The 23,316-nt window shown below is 37.1% G+C and overlaps 1 protein-coding gene across 1 annotated transcript in view; it reads left to right on the top strand.

The window, feature by feature from the left end:
- The first annotated feature begins 10,194 nt into the window (after window positions 1-10,194).
- The window catches only part of LOC128579443 (putative ankyrin repeat domain-containing protein 20A4), a 68,363-nt gene continuing 55,241 nt past the window's right edge, over window positions 10,195-23,316 (top strand). The window contains exons 1-5 of the mRNA XM_053581537.1: window positions 10,195-10,441; window positions 15,119-15,233; window positions 15,369-15,542; window positions 19,900-20,006; window positions 21,343-21,477. Coding sequence (XP_053437512.1) covers window positions 10,248-10,441; window positions 15,119-15,233; window positions 15,369-15,542; window positions 19,900-20,006; window positions 21,343-21,477 — 725 coding nt within the window. The 5' untranslated portion in view covers window positions 10,195-10,247. The remainder of the gene's footprint in view (window positions 10,442-15,118; window positions 15,234-15,368; window positions 15,543-19,899; window positions 20,007-21,342; window positions 21,478-23,316) is intronic.

The following is a 23,316-nucleotide window of genomic DNA, read 5'->3' as shown; positions in this document are numbered from 1 at the left end:
ACGGTAAGTAAAGCAAACAGACATCCCTCAGAATGTTAGAGGATATTTGAAGGTTATTCTTCTGACAAAGGTTTGATAACTGGAATCCACAGGGGATTCAAACTTATAAATAATAAAATAACAAGTAATCCCATTTCATGTTGGCAAGGCTTGAACAGAAGCTTCTCTGAAGAAGATAGGTGCGTGGCCTACAGGCAGATGAAGAAATGCTCGTCATCTTTAATCATCAGAGAAATGCAAATCAAAACCGCTTTTGATTTCATCTAACTCCCATAAGACTGGCTCACATAACAAAATCTCACAACTACAGATATTGGCGTAGATGTGGAGAAAAGGGAACACTTCTGTACTGCTGTTGGGAGTGCAAGCTAACACGTCCCTTTTGGAAAGAATTATAGAGAATACGCAGGGATCTAAAAGTTTGATAATTTTGAACTTTGCTTTTAAGGCTTGGTTGCGTGGGTAAAGCACACTATTACTCTATGGTTAATTTAGAACTATTATTTTAACCTTTCTGAAAATTCTACCTGAAAATTCAGCTTATGTAGGAGTGGGGCTTTGCATATTGTGTGTGGCAATATACTATCCCCCACATTGTGAGTGCAATTGCTAGGCTCATGCTCTCCAGGCCCCATCTCTGGAGGGATTTCTTCTTATGCATATGAAGTTATCAGTATCCAGGGAAAGACCTTATGCAGATGTTTGAAACTCTGTCTCCTCAGCTCATGGAGGCTTCTGAGCTCTTGTCCATGTGCTAGGCAGGATAAGCTATAAGTTTCAGCTGTTGTAGAACTTACCTTGTTTGTTTTTTTTGCTCAGACTTTCTTATTTTCCAATATATGAAAATAGTTGTTTTATGTATTTTATCTAGATTTTAATGTAGGAAAGATCTGGTTTCTGAAATCCATTATGCTCAGAAATTAAAGTTTTAGCTTACTAATTATCTTTACCATCATTGTATTTTTATTTTTTTCTGTCTTTTAAAGTTTCTGATATATTATTATACTTTTACTTTCAGAATTTATCATTTTCCGTAAAGCATTTTTTTTTAGGGTTAGAGTGATTTTTGTTTAGTCTAACTTTTCAAATTCTTAGGTAGCTAAGTTTGCTTGTTACTATTCACTTTACTCATCACAGCTTCTTTCCTTGTAATTTTGAATATGCCCTGAGTTAAGAATGATCTGTCCAAACTATATTTATTTTTACCGTATTCAGGAGTCCTAGGGTCTAAGATGCCTTGAACCATGTGAGTATAAAATGTTTGGTGTGTTAATTGAGGGTAGAAAGAATTAGGTTATGAGGTTTGCCTTTGTTATGTAAAATACTCTTATAATTATGCACTGCCCCCAAGACACCATACACCCTAACTTTGTGCCCATTAAGTGGGAGCACACCCCTCACTTCTCCCTGCTCCCTTGTCCCTCTCTCCCACCTTGAATTGATTTGACTTTTTCTCTTATGTGGGCATGTATTATTAGATCATATACTGGCTTCAGATTAGAATTGAGTATATTGGATTCTTGCTTTTCTATTCTTGTGATACATTATTAAGAAGCATGTGTTCAAACTCCATCCAGTTTAATAAAAAAGATGTGAAGTCTCCATATTTTTTTAACGGATGAATAGTATTCTATGGTGTACGTATACCACAGCTTGTTAATCTATTCCTGGATTTGGTGGACATTGTAAATTGAGCTGTGATACAGTCTAGTGCAAATGTCCTTATGATATATATATTTTTTCTTTTTTTTTAACCTTATTGATAGATACCTCATAATGGCATTGCAAGATCAAGTGGGAGGTTTAGTTTGAGTCGTTTGAGGATTCTCCATACTTCCTTCCAAAAAGGTTGTATTAGTTTGCAGTTCTACCATCAGTGTAAAAGTATTTCTGCTTCTCCACACCCACTCCAGCATGTACCACTTTGAGACATTGTGATGTGGGTTACACTGGGGTTGGATGCTATTTCAGGGTGGTTTTGATTTCCATTTCTTTGACAGTCAGGACGATGGCCATTTTTTCCCAAATATTTGTTAGCCACACATCTGTTTCATCAGAGAAGGTTCTGTTCATATCTCTTGCTGAGTGATAGATGGGATTGTTGACTCTTTTTTTTGATGATTAATTGAGCTCTGTGTAGATTCTAGTTATCAACTCTTTGTCAGATTCATACCCTAAAAATACCTTTCCCATTGTGAAGGTTGTCTTTTTACTTTACTTGTTGTGTCCCTACCTATAAAGAAACTTTCAGCTTAATTAAGTCCCTTTTTTTTCTTTTGCAGTTTTTGGACTGGGCTGGGTTTGAACCTGCCATCTCTGGGTTATGGGGCCAGCGCTCTACTCTGTTGAGCCACAGGCACCACCCAAGTCCCATTTTTTTTTTTAATTGTTATTGTTGTGATTGCTGCTGAAGTCTTTGTTATCAAATCTTTCCACATTCCCACATTATCAAGAGTTTTCCCACACTTTTTTGTAAGATTTTTATCATTTCATGCCTTAGCTTTAAATCTTTTATACATCATGAGTCAATTTTTCTAAGTGGTGAAATGTGTGGGTTGAGTTTCCATCTTATACCTGTGCTTATACAGTTTTTCCAGCACCATCTGTTGAATAGGAATTCTTTTCTCCACTCTATGCTTTTATTTGGTTTATCAAAGATCAGGTGGCAAGTAGGGGCAGGTTTCATCTCTTGATTTTCTATTCTGTTCCATGGGTCTATGTGTCTATTTTTGTGCCAATATCACACTGCTTTGATTACTGTGGACTTGAAATGTAGCCTGAAGTCTGATAGGACGATAGCTCCAGGTTTGTTTTTATTGCTAAGAATAGCTTTGGCTATTCAGGGTTCTTTATGGTTCCATACAAAGTGAAGTACTATTTTTTCCAAACCTTTAAAGTATTATGCTGATATTTTAATGGGGATTGCACTGAAACTGTAGATTGCTTTGAAAGGTATAGACATTTTAACAATGTTGATTCTTCCCAGCCAAGAGCATGGTATTTTATTCCATTTGTTCACTTTCTTTTCTTAGAGTTTCATAGTTCTCTTCAATCTTTTGTTAGGTATATTCATTTCATTTTATCTGAAGGTACTGTGAAATTATTTGTGTCCTTGATTTGCACCTTTTCTTGGTTGTTCTGAGTGTATGCAAAGTCTACTGATTTCTGGACATTGATTTTATACTCTGAGACATTGCTGAATTTCTTGATCACTTCCAGAAGTTTTGTGGTTTAGTCTGTGGGGTTTTATAAGTATAAGATCATATCATTATCCACGAGGGAGAGTTTGACCTCCTCTGCTCCCATTTGCATGCACTTTGTATCCTTCTCTTGCCTGATTGCATTGCCTAGAACTTGAAGAAAATATTGGATAATAGTGGTGTTAGATCCTTGTTTGGTTCTAGTTCTAAGTGGAAAAGCTTTCAGTTTTACTCTATTCAGTATATTGTTAGCTGTGGGTTTACCATACATGGCTTTCATAAGGTTAAGAAACGTGACAGCTATGCATATTTTCTTAAGTGTTCTTGGTATTTAAGGATGCTAAATTTTCTCAAATGCTTTTTATGTATTTATTGAGAGGATCATATGGTCTTTGTTTTTGCTTCTATTGATATGTTGTATTACATTTATGGATTCGTGTATGATAAACCAGCCTTGCATTCCTTGGATGAAGCCTACCTGATCATGATATATAATTTAATGAGTAGCTGGAATGTATTAGCTAAGATTTGGTTGAGTGTTTTTGAATCAATATTCATTAGTGAAATTGGACGGCAGTTCACCTTTTTAGTTTGGTCCTTTCATGTTTTTGGTATCAGGGTAATGTCTGTTCCATAGAATGTGTTGGGGAAGGTTCTTTCCTACTCAGTGTTTTGAAATAGGTTTTGCAGTATTGTTACAAGCTTATCTTTGAAGATTTGATAGAATTCTGGTGTGAAGCCATCTGGTCCTGAGCATTGTTTCATTGGAAACTTTTTTATTGTTTCTTCTATCTCACTACTTGATATTGCATTCTTCAAAATATCTATTTCTTCTTGGTTAAATCTAGAGAGATTATATGATTCCAGGAATTACTAAATTTTCTCCACTTTGTCAAATTTCTGGAGGTTGAGGTTCTTATAGAAGTCAGATATAATTACTTGTATCTCTGTGGTATCATTTGTTACTCCCCTTTTCATTTGTGATTGAGGTTGTTAAAGATCATGCTTTCTATTTCTATTTAATCAGGACAATGGTTTATTGATTTCATTTATGTTTTTGAAGAACCAAATTTTGTTTCATTACCTTTAAGGATGATTCTTTTCTTTTAAATTTAATTTACTTCTGATTTAATTTTGGTTATTTCTTTTCTTCTGCTAGGTTTTGGATTGGATTGTTCTCCATTTTCCATTTCTTTAAGATGATTTATTAGGTTGAGGGTGGCACCTGTGGCTCAAGGAGTAGGGTGCCGGTCCCATATGCCGAAGGTGGCGGGTTCAAACCCATCCCCAGCCAAAAAAAAAAAAAGATGATTTATTAGGCTGTTGATGCACTCTCTTTGTTTTTAATATGTAGGTACCTAAGGCCATCAATGCACCTCTTAGGACAGCTTTTGCAATGTTGCACATGTTCTGGTAGCTTGTGTCTTCATCATTCAAGAAAGTTAATTATTTCCTCTTTTATCTCCTCATTGACCCAACTTTCATTCAGCCTTTGTGCAAAGGTTGAAAATTTTGTTGGATTTGAGTTCCATCTTTATTGCCTTGTGCTCTGAGAAGACACAAGGTATAATTTCAATTCTTTAGATTTTGTTGAGGCTCGATGTGTGTTGTAAGATATGATTTATTTTGGAGAATGTTCCATGGGCTGATGAGAAGTTATATATTCCTTTAGATTTGGGATGGTGTGTTCTGTATATGTCTATTAAGTGCATTTGTTATAACATCACGTTTACGTCCCTTGTACCTTTTAGTTTCTGTTTAGAGTGTCTGTCCAGTCTGTAAGAGGAGTGTTAAAGTTCCCTTATACTATGATATTATAGTATAACATATTGCTCAGACAAATTAAAGTTTATTTCATAAATCTGGGAGCATTTAAGTTGGGTGCATAAATATTTAGAATTGAAACATGCTCTTGTTGTACTGTTCCTCTGACTAATATTAAGTGTCCATCGTTGTCTCATTGGCTTTAGTTCCCTTAAATCCACTTGTATCTGAAAATAAGATCGCAACTCCATCTGTGATTTCAATTTGCCTGAAATATTTTCATCCCTTCATCCTGAATCTTGTTTTGTCCTTTAAGACTAGGTGTGTTTCCTGTAGACAGAATATGAATGGATTGTACTTTTTTATCTAATCAACCAGGCTGTGCCTTTTTGGGGGTGAGGGGTGGAATTCAAGCTATTGACATTTATTGAGAGAATTGATACGTGTGGTGGAATTATATTCATCTTATTTTGTGAAATTCCGTTGCTTAGTTTTATCTTTTGCATCCTTGTGGAGACTAGAGTTTGTCTTTCAGTTTCTGAGTGTTTAAGTTGTTGGTGGCATATTGTGATAGTCAGAGTGAAGAACAGGCGGAAGTATTTTGTGTAAAGCTGGTCTTGTGGCAAACTTCCTTGATGTTTACGTAGCAGTAAAACAATTGATTTCTCCATCAATTTTAAAGCTTAGCTTAGTAGCATATAGAATTCTGGGCTTAAAAATGTTCTGTTTAAAGAAGCTTAAAGGTAGATGACCATTCTCTTCTGTCTTGAAAATTTTCAGTTGAGAAGGCCACAGCCACCCTGATATTCTGCCCCTCTGGGTCAATTGGCACTTACTCCTGGAAGCTTGCAGAATTTTCTCTTTTATCTTGACTTTGAAGAGGTTCATGACAATATGTCTTAGAGAAGCTCTGTTTTGAGTTGTGATGCACTGGGGTTTGATGTCCCTCTAAAAGGAGTGTGTCAGAATCTTTGGTGATACTTGGGACATTTTCATGTATGATATCCTCTAATAGGGCTTCCATTCTTCTGGGTCATTATTATTCCCCTTTAGGATACATATAATTCATATGTTTGAATGCTTCATGAAGCCCCATAATTCTTTCAATGTTCTATTTTATCTCTCTTCTTTTACACTTCTTTAACTGCCTGTGTTAGCTCAAGACCTTTATCCTCTAGCTCTGAGATTCTTTCTTCTCCATGGGCTAATCTGTTATTGATTCCTCTACTACATTTGTAAGTTCCCAGGTTAACTTCTTCAATTCCTTCAGCTCCACTATAGCCTTTCTATCTTCTTCATATCTTTCATCCCTTCTTTTTTTTTTTTGGATTTCCATTTGGTTATTTTCCACTTTCTCAGCAATTTCCTTCATTGTTCTTATCCATATTTTAAACTTCCTTTCTGTCATTTCTAACATTCATTATAGGTGGAATTCTCTATAAAGGAGCTACCTCATGATTCCTTTAGTGGGGCTTACTCTGTTCTGACTTTTCATGTTGCAAGGATTTTTCTTTTGATTCTTCCTCATGCTTGTTTTCTTTATGCCTGCTTCTTTACTTTTTTTATTTCACTTCCTCTACCTCTTTAAGTTACCTTTCTCTGTCCTTAGGTACTCTTGTGTCCTTTTCACATAGGAACAAAATGAAGAGAAGAGTGAAGAGAAAGAAGGGAGAAAATATAGAAAAGAAAGGAAATAAAAAGGAAAGGGGGAAATAGAAGAGAAGAATGGAAAGAAAGATACAAGAGTAATAGTGGTATTCAGCAGGTTGCTTTGACCCACACCTACAATTCTCAGCCTCTGGTTTATGAGTTCCCTGGAGGTCAAGATCGTTTATCAGCCTGAACAGAAACAAGATCCTACTTCCACCAAAGGGAGAAGAAAAAACAAAACTAAAAAAATATATATATACAGGAATTTGTTGCAGTGGGTACTTGCCAAAAGCATCCTTTCGAAGGTCAAAGTTAGAATGAACCCCATACCAGGGAGTCAAGGTGTGCTTGAGCCAGGCCAGTGCTGTGATACTGATGTCCAGACCTCAGAGTGAGGATTTCTCCCATAAGTGGAATAAAGATGACAAAGAATAAAGCTGAGCAGTAAAAACAAATAAGAAGACACGCATATAAGGAGAATTGAAAATAAAGTTATATAAGATGTAAAAAAGGAAGGTTCATCTTAGCTGATATTTAATACATTTGTGTGGGATAGATAGGAAAAGTAGAAAAATCTTTATAACAAAGAGAGAGAAAAGAAGAGTAATGTAAAGGAAAGAAAAAAATAAAAGGCATAGGAAAACTGTAGCAGAAATGGAGCCATGTTATTGAAGAAAGTAAAAATAGAAAAAAAAAACACTATGAATAAAAACAAAACAAGCCAAAACCTTAATGGATAAAATTGAGGAGGAAAAGCATAACAGGAGCAGAATGTCTTAAAAATAGCAAAAATTGGAGCCCTTTCTATTGAAGAAACAATGAAAAACTATAATTGCATACAGAAGAAAGAAAGAAAAAGAAAAATCTAGGGGGAAAAATTAAAAAAAAAATTAAACAGGAAAAACAAATACATAGCTGTAGATTGCATGGAGAACAGGTGAAATTCTGGAGTATGAGATACTAATCACCACACAGGTACAGCTGTGTTAGATGGGGGCTGAAAGCCTCTATCCTGCCGAGGAGACCTGGTCCCATCTTCCTGATATCTTTGCCCTCAATCCCTGTAAGTTCAGGAGCCCAAGTCTCTCATCAGACTGCTTAATAGACACATTTTGACCTTCCCAAACCATATCCTTTGAACGTGCAGTGGCTTTCTCAGGGAACTGTGTGTTACTCAAGTCTCCCCACAGGTGGCTGAGCAGCTTATATATTTTGTGTTTAAAACATTTCAAGCTTTGAGATTAAACTTTACTTTATAAGAGTTAGAGTCAAACTATGATCTTCCTTAGAAAAGTCATTTTTTTCTTCTTAAATTTCAGAAAATATTTGGGAAGTGTATGTAGCCAAAATAATCAAGTGCAGCATATTTAGCATTGAAAACCTCTGTAAGGGTTTTGCTTGATCTAGCTATGCTCCAATCTCACCTGCACGTCACTGTTCTTTTTGGCTCACTGGAATGTAAACATTCCCTAGTCCTTACTTGAAAATCAACACATCATTTATATATTCCCAAGTATGTCTGTCTACCCTACCAACTGTCCTCTTTGATAAGGTTTCTTGTCACTGAATTATAACTTAAAGCCAATCAAAGTTTAAAGTTTATATTTTGTGATTTCACTTTCACAACGTGTTTAAAATACCTACCACAAAAAAATAAATCTTGGTGAGTTTCAAGCCATCATTATTATCATTGCTTTAATTATATCAATGCCTTTCCCTGGATTGTGAGGGGACAAGGATAATAAAGTGACAAATTAAACGATTATTTTCAGTTGAGTATACTATAAAACACCTGTTTATTAATTGACCAAGCTATAGTTTTTCCCCTGTAATATGAAGTATTGAAATGAAAACCTTAAGAAGTTTTCCAGTGTAAACCTTTCAAGATTACATAATTTGGCTATCTGGTAGGTTTAGTCATAATCATAAATTCATTTAAATTAGTGTGAAAAAATCTGAAAGAAAAAAAAAATTTCTCTTGGCACACCAAATCGGCACTTTTAAAAATTTTATTTAAAGTTGGCTACAGAAATATCTGGTAAGAAGAAGTTTCACGACTATGTATGCAAATCCTTTTAGTCCTTATGTAAATCTAATTTTCTTCTGAGTTCTTTCTAATAATAGGAAACTTATATGTATTTGCAAATAAAATATTGTTATACAGTGCACTTCCCCAGTCATTTCTGACTCTATATGACACTAATTGAATATCTTCTAAAAATTTTTCCTCCAGAGTGTGTTTCTAATGACAGGCATTAAACATACTTCAACATTTTAACTTTTCATTAAATGAGAAGGTCCTTCCTTTGCTACATTTTCTAGTCTTTGAAAAGATTAGATTATTTAAAAATCCATTTAAGATTTTGTTTGACCATATTCTTGCTTAAACTAAAGAACTATTGCCTATAAAAGAACATTAGAGGAAGTTGGTTAGACACAATTAATGATTTTGGAGACTCAGAAGGTGATCTACTTTCAGATCAGAAGTGAAGTTGATTTTTGACAATTCTCGCCTAATATCCCCTTAGTCTCCTTATAGAGAAACCATCCTATCTCTTAGCCTACTTGACAGATTTATTGCTCAGATGGACCTCAGACTTAAACAGAGGCACTGAATAGGGAAGCTGCTCATCCACTTGCCCAGTGGTGGCCAATAGTCCAGCGCCGCTGCCCCACGTTCCAGTTGCAGGTCAAGGAGGGTGGGCCCTCAGGCCAGACAGGCGGGATGGACAGGGACTAGGCTGCCAGCCCGCTGCCACCACAGCCGTGGCCGCAACTCGATGCCAGGCGCCTGCAGTGACTGTCCAGAAGTCCCAGATCTCGCGACGCCCTCAGCAGCACCGATGCAAGGGCCGGGGGGCCTCAGCCTGCGCCAAGCCAGGCGGTGGGCCCGGCACTAGCAGCGGCACTCAGGGGCAGAACCGGCTCCACCGCCGAACCCTGAGTCCCTGTGTCCAGCGCCCAAGGACTCGCGTCCATCGTGCTTCCCAAGGGCCCTACCGACCCCGCCTCCGGGCCGGCTCCTCCTGGGCCCATGCCGGGAGTGTGGGGTCCGCGCCCACCAGGCAGTCCGGCTGAGCGGCTGCCGCCAGGTCGATGGCCGGCTTGACTGCAACTGAGGTGTCAGCTGCCTGGTTCCTTCCTGCTAGGGGCGCGGGCAGATTCCTAGTTGCAGGGCTGCTCCCCACAGTCCCTGGCCCTGTCCAAACAGCAGCAAGGACAGGAATTATCTGCCTGAGCTGAGAGGGTACAGAACTCCCTAGATCCCTCCTGCACGCACCATGTGCAGCAGGTGTGCCAGGCCTGGCGGGCAGTGCACGAGGACCCTGTGCACCCAGGGAGCCCCGAGCTCCAGCTCTGTAGCCACGCCCTCCACGCCCAGGCCTCAGCTGCACTGAACTTCGTGACGCCAGCGCTGGTCTTCCTGCGCTCGTGCACTGCGGTTGCTAGCCTTCGGTTGTACTGGTCTGACCACCCAGCCGCCGGGTTTGTTTCCTGGAGTTGCTGCCAGACCTGGTTGGGACACCGGCCTAGGGCTAAGCTGAGCGAGAAAAGCGGAGGGGTGAGGGTGGGGGAAGGGTGACTACGGAGCCGGGAACTCTATCTAAAAGAAATTGTTAGCTGCAGGTGGAGATGGGCAACACAGTCTTTGCCCCTTTGGTCCCCAAGTACTCGGACCAGAATCAGGACCCAGTCTTCTCACCGCCCGGGTATTTCGTCAAAAACTCTGACCTCAGGGCTATCCACAGAGCTGCCTATGAGGGCGACATCTACGAGCTCCTCCACCTGAAAATAAATAAGTTAAATTCGTATGACAAGAAGAAGAGGTAATAGGAACTGGGGGCTCGGGGGTGGGGGTAGCGTCGGGGGTGAGAGGCTGGGGTGACCAGGTGTGAGGGTTAGAGGTAGGAGGGCGAGCAGGAGGAGACACCCCCTATCTTGGGCTCTCTAGGCGAGCCCTCCCGTCTCCAGGGCTCTATAGAAACTGAGATGGGGAAGCCTGGGAGAGGTCCCGCGCGCCGCTCAGGCCACTACTGTGGGCAGCAGAGCAAAAGCTGAACCTCATCTGGTTTCCATCCACTCCAGATTCCCCTTATACAGCTCTGTATTGACCTTTTTTGTTTGTTTTTTGGAGACAGAGTCTCACTTTTTTGCCCTGGATAGAATGCTGTGGCGTCATAGCCCCCCAACAACCTCAAGCACTTCTCTTGCCTCAGACTCCAGAGTAGCTGGGACTACAGGCATCCGCCACAAAACCTGGCTATTTTTAGAGATGAGGTCATGCTCTGGCTCAGGCTGGTCTTGAACCTGTGAGCTCAGGCAATCCACCCGCCTCGGCCTCCAGAGTGCTAGGATTACAGACGCGAGCCCCTATGCCCAGCCTTTATTGACCATTTTAAAGTAATTTAACCAAGAAAATTAGGCATAACCGCATTTTATTTTTAATGTACACATTTTAGGGCATTGCCTGTGGCTCAACGGAGTAGGGCACTGGCACTGGCCCCATATGCCGGAGATGGCGGGTTCAAACCCAGCCCCGGCCAAAAACTGCAAAAAAAAAAAAAAAAAAGAAAAGAAAAAGAAAAAGAAAGAAAGTACACATTTTAGAACATAATGTTCTATAGAAAAGTACATAATGAGAAAAATAATTCCAACAATATTAGTTCAATCTACCTCTGAACTAACACATCTTTAGATCAAATTCAATTTCCATTTTATAAAGCAATTTTAAAGTGGTAAGATGATTGCATGTGCTTGAATAGGAAGACTCATTTTCCTGAAAATGTGAGCTCTTTCCATGTTTATTAATTTTACATCAGCCAAATAAAACTACCAATTTTTTTCAATTTTTGAGTTGCATATGGTATCCGTCTTTTGTTATTGTCATGACATTAAGAAACGTTTGTAATTGTGTGAATAAAGACTTGCCCGTTTAGATATCAAAATGTGCTATTACTTTCCACAAATTGTTTACTAACATTTGAAAAGACACATAAATGAATGGCACAAAATATAAAATCCAGATACACCAAATATAATGAAGAATTTAGAACTTGATAATGGTGACATTTTATATTATTAGCGAACAATGAATTTTTCATAACTGAGGCATTTGTTAGCTGGAAATAAAGTAGATAGTTTTTTTATCCCAAAAGTAAGTTCATGGCTGGGCACTTCATAACAGGGCAGTAGCCCTAGGACATGGGCCACATACACCTGGGCTGGTGGGTACCAAGCCCAGCATGCTAAACAACGACCACTACAACAAATAAATAGCCAGGTGTTGTGGTGGGCACCTGTACTCTCAGCTACTTGGGAAGCTGAGGCATAAGAATCGCTTAAGCTCAAGAGTTTGAGGTTGCTGTGAGCTGTGACCCCACGGAACTCTACCTAGGGCAACATAGTGAGACTCTGTCTCAAATAAATAAGTAAATACATGTAAGTTCATAATAAAATACATATTAAAAGTTTTAAATATACCAAATGAGGAAAGTGCCAGGAACAAACCCAAATGCCTATTGAGATAGATACATTTTTATGGTAATGAAGCCCTTCCTGAGAATGACCTCTTAAGCTTCATGAAGATTGTTTCAGCAAAATAAACATTAAAACCCTCTGTATATTAGGGGAAAAAATTAAAAAAAAACATGTTTGCAAAATATTTGCAACACATCAAATGAAAATATATCTTAATTTGGGCTGCACCTGTGGCTCAAGGAGTAGGGCGTTGGCCCCATGTACCAGGAGTGGCTGGTTCAAGTCTGGCCCCTGAAAAAACTGCAAAAAAAGTATATATATATATATATATATACACACACACACACACACACACACACACACACACACACACACACACACATATATGTATCTTTACAGGGAACTCTTATGTGTCAATAAGACAATAATTCTAAAATTGGGCAAAGTACATTTTTCTTTACTGATCTACAATTGACCTCTGGACCTGGGAAAAACATTTAGTGTTCTTGATAAGACAAGGAACTTGTTAAATAGGGAATAAATTTTGTTTTCTATCCACAAAGTTTATAAGGATGCAATGTAGTGGTACTTACGCTTTTATGTGCTCATGACCTTTTAAATAGACTCCAACAAGTCATAATAAAATATTTTTATGAAACTCCAACAAGTCATAATAAAATATTTTTATGAAGTAATTAGAAATTCATAAATTTTGTCTTTCTCAGCTCTGCTTAAAGTAACACTGTATTAAGGAGAACCTACATAACATATGTATAAAGAAACTTCAATGCATGCATAGGGTAGTAGATTATGTGACAATTGAAGGTGACATATACACAGGTGTCCGCTGACATGTGATGGTGAACTTTTAAGATATACAGTGAGGGGCGGCACCTGTGGCTCAGTGAGTAGGGCGCCGGCCCCATATGCCGAGGGTGGCGGGTTCAAACCTCAGCCCCAGCCAAACTGCAACCAAAAAATAGCCGGGCGTTGTGGCGGGCGCCTGTAGTCCCAGCTACTCTGGAGGCTGAGGCAAGAGAATCGCTTAAGCCCAGGAGTTGGAGGTTGCTGTGAGCCGTGTGACATCACGGCACTCTACCCGAGGGCGGTATAGTGAGACTCTGTCTCTACAAAAAAGAAAAAAAAAAAAAAAGGTATACAGTGAGGAAAATGTCAATTTTCTGATACGTACACATGGACTATGGCAATGTATGAGCTGAAAATATGTAAAAAGTATGATAAAACCAGTTAGTGTTAGAAATTGGTATAAGACTAAGATTTTTTTTTTCCCTGTGATTTCTGCAGTGAACCTGTATAAGTTTTAGTAATAGCTTATTATTAATGAAATAATCCTTTCCCAAGGATTATGGGATATGATCCTTGCACAAGAAAAATAATTTGCCACTTTTTATTAATTCATTTATTTGAATTAGTATCTTCTGCTAACTTGTAGTCTCTTCAAAATGAATCTTTTTACCTATATCTGTGCGTGTATATTATGTTGTGTATACATTTTATTATGCACATATATTTTCATAATATATATTTATTATATATACAAATAATTATAGATTTATTATTTTATTTGTGCCCTTAAGAAAATAAAACTGGCAAATATAAATGATTGTTAATCTTGCAAAAGTATTGCTTTACTTCATGAGTTTTTTTTTTCTTTTAATTGAGCTCCCTATCCATCCTTTGAATTCATTTATTCTCCAAACATAAGCTGGAATCCTCTTTGGTAGGAGACATATACTATTGCCTTTCAGGACCATTCCATCCTAAACCATCATGTTTACCTGAGCAGCCTGAGGAAGATGAGAGGTTTAAAATTGTTGCATTAGGACTTGATCTCACGTGAAGTTTTCCCTCCCTCTGTCAAACACAGTTAAAAAGATTCCTTTACTTTTGAAGAGAATATAAGTTAGCAGAAAAAGAATTTCTAAAGTTAAAAAAATTATTTAAAAATATCTTTTAGTGACCTTTGACATTTTATAACAATCTTAATGACTAATACTAATCATTGGAAATATCTCCTTTATATGTCCATCAATCTAAGCACTGAATAATGAGCCACACTTTGCATTTGAATCCTGCATTTCCTTTGGTTTAAAGATTTTTGAAATCAAAGTGAGAATTAACTTTCTTTTGAAAATTCATTGTTGTTAATTCAGCCTTCTTGTTGTCATAGCACTTTTAAAAACTAAAATTTCTTTAAATGTCAATCATATGAAAATAAAATCTAGAGACCTGTGTGTGCCAAATCTCACTCACTGTAAGCCACCGTGGAATGTGCCATGCACCATTATCTTATGTTCAATAACATAATTTTTAAAATGCTGCCAGTTATACTTATAATCATGAATTACAAGTGGCGTTCCTAAGTCAGAGATATTATAATGCAAAAAAATAAACATCTTAGAATCATTGCAATATAGTTGTATTTCTAATTATCAAAACATACCACAGAGTAGATATGATTCTATCATTTTACTTAATCGGAATGTCATCTTTCTTAGCAGTCATAGTAATAGTTATAATATCAAACAATTACTGAGCTCTTATTTGTGCCAGGAATTGTTCAAAATGCTCAGCATCACAATGGTATCCTGTGAAGTGCTCTTACTAGTTTTTATGTTTTTGGCTGGGGCTGGGTTTGAACCCACCACCTCCAGCATGTGGGGCTGGCACCCTACTCCTTTGAACCACAGGTGCTGCCTGCCCTTACTATTTTTATTTCCATTTTATTGACAAGGAAATTGAGACACAGAAAAGCTAAGCCAAAGTGTGTCCCAAACTGAACTGAGGTTGAACTGAATCCAAAGGCCAATGTCTTTGGATTCCAATAGGCTGCTCTTTTGTTACACAGTGAGTGCTAATAAATATTGTTCTATCTTCACAAGAAAATTAAGGATTTGTTCTGAAAATAGGAATAAATGCAACTTAATGCTTACAATTACATGAATAATTATATGTTTTGAGTGAGTGTACTACAATCTTTTAAAAAGGCTCTCTCAAATTGGTAGGAGTGCTTTGCATTTGACTTGCGTAAGAGGATATGCCAGGGTGGCCGCTATGTTGATCGACAAGAACTGCGATCTGAACATCAGAGATGCTGAAGAGAGGACACCTCTGATAAAGGTAAATAGTAGCCAAATTTCAGCTTGAGATGGATTTTATTTAAACCCATAGAATATAACTAATAAGTGAAATCTGTGAAAGGTTTATATTGCATTCCTAGAACTTATGATCTATTTCTTGGTGTAAAACTGACAGGCCGTGCAATGCGAGAGACCGCAGTGCGTCACTCTCCTCTTAGAACGTGGCGCAGATCCCAACATTACGGATATCCACGGTAACTGCGCTCTCCACTATGCTGCCCACAGCGGCAATGTAGAGATTGCAACAAAACTCCTTGAACATGGTGCCGCTACAGAGATAATGAACAAGGTATAGATTAACTGACTTTATTTTGAAAATATTGGAAATGCATTTGTTTTAACATTGACATATGTAAGGGTTCAATTTTCCAAGTTTGGAAACTTAAGCATCCCCTAAACTAAATATTTTGAAATAGTTCAATTGTCAAAGGTTTCTGTTTAAAAATTGGTACTTTCAAAGGAGCATGAGAGAGTACAGCTTTTTCTATGCATTTATCTTAAATGTTTGTGATAACACTGAATTTTTTGAAGGTTAAATTATTTTTTTCAATTTTTTTTATCATTCTGCTGTTTTTTTCTAATTATCGTAAAATAACACAGAAAAGCCAATTTATCTGAGAAGTAGGTTTTGTCTTAAAACTTCGACAAAAGGAATGTATTTTACAAGAAATAGAAATCTTGCTGTTGACAGGTTCCTTAAAAAGTAATTTCTAGGAACATGATTTGCCTCACATAAGCAAGGGCTAAAGAGGAAAATGGGGAAAAGGGAAAGGAGAGTGATCAGAAACACACAGGCCAGTTTAAAAACTGCATGATTGAGTAAGTGAGATGAAAGCTATGTTGATTAGTATGATGTAAGCACTCCAATTTATACAAATAACACATTGAAAACGGCATAAATGTATTTATGATCTATGTACAAAAGACTTAAAAAAATAGTTAAAAAAACTACATAACTGCAGGAAATACCAATAAGAGGAGTTTTTCGCATGTTTTGCCCCAGTTTTTTAATATTTAAACCGGAATCTCTTTATTTTGAGGGATAATAATTCTCAGTTTGAGAGAGTTAGTGAGAGGTAGACTTGCCTAGGCATCAATTTTAGGAGAACTCCGAGAAAACCAGATTGACAATGAGTATGATGAAGTAAGAAAGAAGGAAGAACAAATAATTAACTGATCATCCTAATTTGGCAGAAGCAGCCACTTAGGTAAGAGTGTAAACTCTGCTCTCAAGAATAGAATGTCTTGATGGGAAGGTGGGAGACAAGGACCTTTTACGTAGCAAAATCAAGGTGCATGTTTTGTTCACTAGTCCCTGTTCTCCCCTTCCCTAGAAACATTAAATGGAATTTTTAGTAATGACTCCACCTCTTATTCTTTCTTGTTTTTATCCAAATCCCCAAGTGGTAACAGAAATTGTCCATGTAGGTAGACAATGAGACAAAAGTGGTTTTCTGTTGCATTAGTTCTCCACTAGAATTGTGCAACACAATGAACTGGGGGGAATGTAAAAGAATAATTTAGAAGTCTAGGCTCTGTCCTGAAGATTTTGATTCAGAAAATATAATAAGGTCCAAGTACATATATTTAAAAATATTTCCTTGAAGGCAGGTACAGTGGCATATGCTTATGGTCCATGTTCGTGGGAGACTGAGGTAAGAAGGATCACTCAATCCCAGGAGTTTTTTTCTTTCTTTTTTTTTTTTTTTTTGAGACAGAGTCTCACTATGTCCCCTCAGTAGAGTACCTTGGCGTCACTGCTCACAGCAACCTCCAACACTTAATGCTTAAGCGATTCTCTTGCGTCAGCCTCCCATGAAGCTGGGACTACAGGCACCTGTCACAATGCCGTGCTGTTTTTGTTGTAGTTGTCATTGTTGTTTGGCAGGCCCGGGCTGGGTTAGAACCTGCCAGCTGAAGTTTATATGGCCAGTGCCCTAGCTGCTGAGCTACAGGCGCTGAGCCAACCCAGGATTTCTTGACACTTTCTCTGACACTGTCCCTAATAACAACACAATTTCTTCAAGACTCTGATACACGGAGCACTTAAGTGTAATTATGAATTCACATATATCAAAAATGTAGGAAATTTCTAGAGGCACTACTTCTCTTTCAATCTCTGCTTTCCAGTAATATTAGACTGATGTTTATGATGTCTTTTACTGCTTAAGAAGGTAAAAGAAATGTTACTGGCAGTATCTATTAGCTTACAGAGCAACTTCTTTTCCCTTTCAACCATCAATCATTTACTGTTATTGAGAGGGATTTTAGAAATTTACTTGTGTGTAGTCTTTCAATAAGTGCAGACTGACCTTAGTATTTCCTCTTTGTTATCATTCAGATGATTAAGTCAACAAATGTTTTTTATAAGTAGAGTTTTCTCAATCAGAATAGTAGCAAATCCTTTACCTTTTTTTTATTTGAAGCTGTAATATGAACTGTCTTAGCACATCTTTTAGGGTCACAGAGCTTCAGCATAATCAGGATCTCAGTTTGAAACACTGAAAACCATGAAGTTAGTAAGAATACATATAGGAATTTTTTTAATAATTCCGTTTTGATAGTCCTAGGAACTAGTTATCCATTTGGTTAACAATCTGGGAAAATTCAGTATTAATACAAATAGACTGTAACTGAATATATATTGGAAAACTTTCAAAGTGGATATTATGAATTTTAATAGCAATTTTTATTCCATATTGGAACCTTCTTTTTTTCTTTTTGTAGAACATATGCTAAAGAAAGTCAAGATTTTATGTACAAATACCTGCTTCATTCAAAACCATTTGGAAACACATGTATAACAACTATAAAAACAGTCTAGAGTTCAGTTATGAACCATTGATAGGTTTAGTATCCTTCCATACATTGAACCAACATGTATTAGGAAACAGGCAAAACTACGGGTTTCAGACTTCCCTTAAGGAATCATCAAATCTTGTGTCAGGCTTCTCTTGAGGAATCTCTGGGTGCCCCTTGAGCCTGTCTTACTTGGGCCCTTGATAGATGGCATAGGCTTTCCAGTTTGCTGATGCACCAACCTAGGTACTTAACTTACACTGGTCACATACTGTGCCTCTACAAGTATTTGAATGTATGACTCCTGTTTTATAGTATACGTTGATAAAACGTTCAAGGTTTTCCAGATAGATTTATATTTGTCTATAGTATGCAACCTATATTTTATATCAGTGCCTTAGTGATGGGGTCATATCTTAGAACTTAGAAAATGGCTTTTAAAAACTCTTTGTCTTTGTATCTATCAAATAATTGTCTTCCTGTTAGAATACCTATAAGCCTTTTTAAGTTAATCATGGTTGTAGTTTGATAGATTATGCATATTGCAGATGACATATATTTCCCCTCAGCACCGTCTCTTAAAAATGTGAATGATTTAGTGCCTTTACTTAGGCTGTAAATAATTCATGTAGGTCAGTATTAGAACTTCTATTAAAAAGCCATTATATTTCTGCTTTATATTATGCCTAAAAAAACATAATTTAAAGAGAAACCAGAAAAAAATGGATTAGAAAGTTAAATATGCATTAGATTTCCAGATGCCATTTTCATCAAGAAGAAAATTTCTCAGTGAGCTTTCTAACAGCTGAGATAAAAATTAGTAATCTTTTTTTGTTGTTATTGTTGTTTGTTTTGTTTTGAGACAGAGTCTCACTATGTCACCTTTGTTAGAGTGCTGTGGTGTCACAGCTCACAGCGACCTCAAACTCTTGGGCTTAAGTGATTCTCTTGCCTCAGCCTCATAAGTAAAAAATTGATAATCTTGTAACAAGAGACATCCCATGGACCATTTAATAATAAGCAAGAAAAGTTCATTTGAAGTCTAGCTATTTTTTCACTCACTAAAATCTTAGTGAACCATTTGAAACAGGAGTGACAGACCAATTGGCATCTGGGATCTTGTCACCATCGATAGAAGAGAGTCCTCAGTTGGTACACCTGGTGAAATCCTCCCCCTTTGTTGGAAAGCTTTCAAGGATCACAGAAACTCTTAATTTCTCAAATGTTAGGGTTTGCCCCAAAAATGCATTGCCAAAGAGAGATTAAGCAAATTTAAGAGATTGCTTTACTATTGGACATATAATGGAAAGTTTGGTAATATTTGTTATGCATAGATTATCATGGAAACTTTGTGTTGGGGGTACATACTTCTCGTAAGTAGTCTTTGAAATCCAGTGTAAGAAATGTTGATCTAGGGGTAATAATTTAGATCATTAACTCAATAAAAATACTGAAAATGTTTACTACTATATCTTAGGGTAGGGGGATATAGAGATATTAATAATAGATACTGCCTCTGCCCACAAGAAGCTCTTGGTTTAGATGAGAAACAATAAAGTATTACAATATACTGTGGTAAATGCTGTGATAGAAGCAAAGATTCTCAGAAGCCGTCAATGTCTGAACTGAGTTTTGGAGGTAACCTGAGTTGATGTGAAGAGGCAGATCAGAGGTGTTTCCAAGGGCAGGAGCGGCACATTGGAAAGCACAGAGTACTGAGAAGGAAGGGGCTACTTTTTATTTATTTTCTATATGATGTATACAATTTTAGGACCTTATATAAAGTTTTCCACTTATAAAAGTGTACAATTTTTGTCCAGTATTGTATTGTTTTTGCTGTATTGCAGAAAGACACCACACCACTCTTCCTTGCTCTGAAGGAAACACATTCAGATGTGGCGGAACTTTTAATTAAGCACAAGGCAAATATACATCTAGTTGATGGATGTAAGAGGTATAGTAATTCATTCTATTTTTAAAACCTGAGTGGTGTTCTAGAGTAGCAATAGTATCTCTCCCCAGAAATGTTAAATGAACAATAACATTACCTAATAATTATTGTATAGTGAAAAATATCCACACAGATCTTCAGTTACACAGAAAAGCAGTTATTTTGACTGGGCGATATGAAGGGCAGTATACAGAAGGATTTATCTTTTCTTTCAATATTGGCTGATTTTTTTTGTAATTTGGTGTTTTGTTGATATATTAGCTGATAGGCTTTAGTTAGTTTTATAAAATGTGGACTTAAACTTGTAGTTTACTTTATGACTTAATACATACTTCTTCACTCTTTCATAGTATTTTTCAACCTCTGTTGCTTATATGGTTTTCCTTTATAATGTTCTGTGTCCCATAAATAGGAGCTGGGATTCATTTTCTCTTTTGAATGACTTAGTGAGTCTTTGCTTTAAGTTGTTTTCTTTGAAGAATATTGATGTTAGATTATCCTTAAGTGACTATTAATTGTTATTACCAGATCCTGTGGCTTCATCAGCTTTTTTCCATTTTTACTTCTAGTGTAGTTTGATGTTTTAGTTTTTAATTGGCATGGGCAGAAGGATGAAAACTTTAACTGGATAAACTTTTCCTTGAATAAAATAAGTCATAGGTGGGTGATAAAGTGTAAACAGAGAGGCTTTAGATTCCCTGAAGCCTGGGTTGGATTTCTCACTTTTCCACTTGCTAGGTATGATCTTAGGAACATAATTTATCAGCAGATATGTTTTGTGATCTGAAAAGGAGTATAATCTGCCAAGGCTTATGGTGTGTAAAGTCTTATATGCACACACGCAGAGATATGTATTTACATATATATATTTACACACACAATCATTTAATGCAGTGCCTAGCACATGATTATCAACATCAACATCTATAACTACTCTAAAATTATTACCATTATTATTAATGTTATTTGAAGCCTCCAAGTAGCTCTTACTTATTTGACTACTATCTGACTTTGAATTAAAATATATTCTATTTGAAGGAATTGAGAATTCTACATCTAAATCTAGCACTATGTAAGATAAGTGATTTCAGCATTGTTTCTTGACCATTAAAGCCCTAAAAAATAGCAGCTTGTACTGTGTTATACCCGTGAGTTAGGAGGCTTCCTTTTAGCTTCAGTGGAAATTTGCTAAAATAAACATTTCAGTACCCAAGATGTTCATGTCTGTAAGAACATTCTGCACAGATAGACAGGATGTTGAATTGGTAAAGTATATCCAATTAGTACTATAAATAACTTTTTTCAAGTTCGTAAGTGTGGGTTATCTTTCTTATTTTAGAACAGCGCTCATGCTTGCTGTACTTTGTAATTCGGAAAGCTTAGTGGATCTTCTTTTGGAGCAGAATATTAATGTCTTTGCGGAAGATTTATTTGGACAGACTACAGACAATTATCTTCTTCCTGACTCTGAAAGGTAAGTGTAGACAATAAAAGACTAGTTAATGCTGGGTGGCACCTGTAGCACCGTGATTAAGGTGCCGGCCACATGCACTGGGGGATGACGGGGTCGAACTGGGCCTGGGCCTGCTAAAACAACAATGACAATTGCAACAAAAAAATATGCAGGCAATGTGGCAGGCACCTGTAGTCACAGCTACTCAGTAGGTTTAGGCAAGAGAATTGCTTAAGCCTAAGAATATGAGGTTGTTGTGAGCTGTGATGCCATAGTACTCTACCCAGGGGCACAAAGTAAGAATCTGTCTCAAAAAAAGAAAATAAAAAGAAAGAAAAGAAAAAAGACCAGTTAATGCTAAATTGAGGTGTAAAATAATTATAACTATTGCAACTTGTACATCAGTTGAAATTTCATGGTTTGTTTCAGAAAGTTTTAGAATGGCAATGAGATAGCCAGAAGAAATCAAAAGGACAGAGATGTTAAAAGTATCAATGAGTGCAGGATTCTTAAGACTTTTAAGACCTTTAACCTTAGGTGTTTCAGTTTTATTTGTTTTATTCCAAGTACAGTCCCTATGTGTGAGATAAAGACAGTGTCACAACTCTGCTTTTTATAAGTAGTTATACGGGTCTTGAAAGGTCCACTTTAGTAGAAGGTGTTGTACCATTCCCTGTTGTACTGTTATGCTCTAGACCTTCCTCCTTGAAATTTTCAAGAACTGAAAGGGTTTTAAAGTGGAAGAAAGGCAATCCTCTTTTATAAGGCAGAAAGGGGAGAAGGACTTTGTACTCATTCTGTTTCCCTTGATTGTGTTGCTGCATTGTTGCCATGGAAACTGGTCCTGCAGTCTGGTAATTATGGACCTTTGCTACTAGGAATTCTTTGCTGATTCAGAAGCCTCAGTCTCCATGGTCAACCACACTTAAACTTTCAAGTAACACTTTTTTTAGTTCACATACATATGCTTATATGCTTGGCCATTGTTCCTAAAAGTACTTGTATCCTGCTCTTGCAGCTAGGCCTCTGACCTTTAGCCACCCAAACATACAGTGAGCAAAGAGATCCCACCCATACTTATATGGAGCTTATACAGAGCCCACATTTTAGTTTAGACTTAGTCTAATCCTTTGTAAATTGTCCTTTAAAGTCATTTTATCTAGCAAATAGTAGTTGAGATTGCTCTAAACAGTCAGAGTTTCAATTAATGTTGCAGGAAAAGATAGAAGTTCCGTTTCTTCTTTGTTACCAGATGTATGCCCTGAAGCCTACTTACAGACTGTGGAACACCTTTCCTTAGGCTGTAAAAGACCCCATATCCTTCTCTAGTAGTGGACACCAACTTTCCCTTGGCCCTCAAATGATCTTTCCTCCATAATTATGAAAATCTTGGAAGCTAATTGGTTCTCTACCTCAAAATTCAAAAATGTTTTCAAATTCTATGTCAAATTCTAAGAAGCTGCTGGATGTAACCTCTGAATCTGAACAGGTTAGTTGTATTTCCATGACAAATCAATAACAAAGCAAATAAACAACCTACCCAATAAGAAAGGATATTTGCATATTTTGAATTAGATAAAAGCTTAATAACTAGGATCCACAGAGAACTCAAATTAATAAGCACAAAAAGAATGAAGAATCCTTTATAACACAGAGCAAGAGAGATGAATAGAATCTTCTCTAAAGAAGACAGATGAATGGCCAACAAACATATGAAAAAATGCTCATCATCCCTAATTATTTGAGAAATGCAAATCAAAATCACCCTGAGATATCACCTAAACCCAGTGAGAATGGCCCACCTTATAAAGTCTCAAAACTACAGATGCTGGCATGGATGTGGAGAGAAGGAAACACTTT

This window comes from Nycticebus coucang, unplaced genomic scaffold (genome assembly GCF_027406575.1).
Source record: "Nycticebus coucang isolate mNycCou1 unplaced genomic scaffold, mNycCou1.pri scaffold_54, whole genome shotgun sequence".
NCBI classification, from domain to species: domain Eukaryota; kingdom Metazoa; phylum Chordata; class Mammalia; order Primates; family Lorisidae; genus Nycticebus; species Nycticebus coucang.
This window is presented reverse-complemented; position numbering and strand designations above follow the sequence as displayed.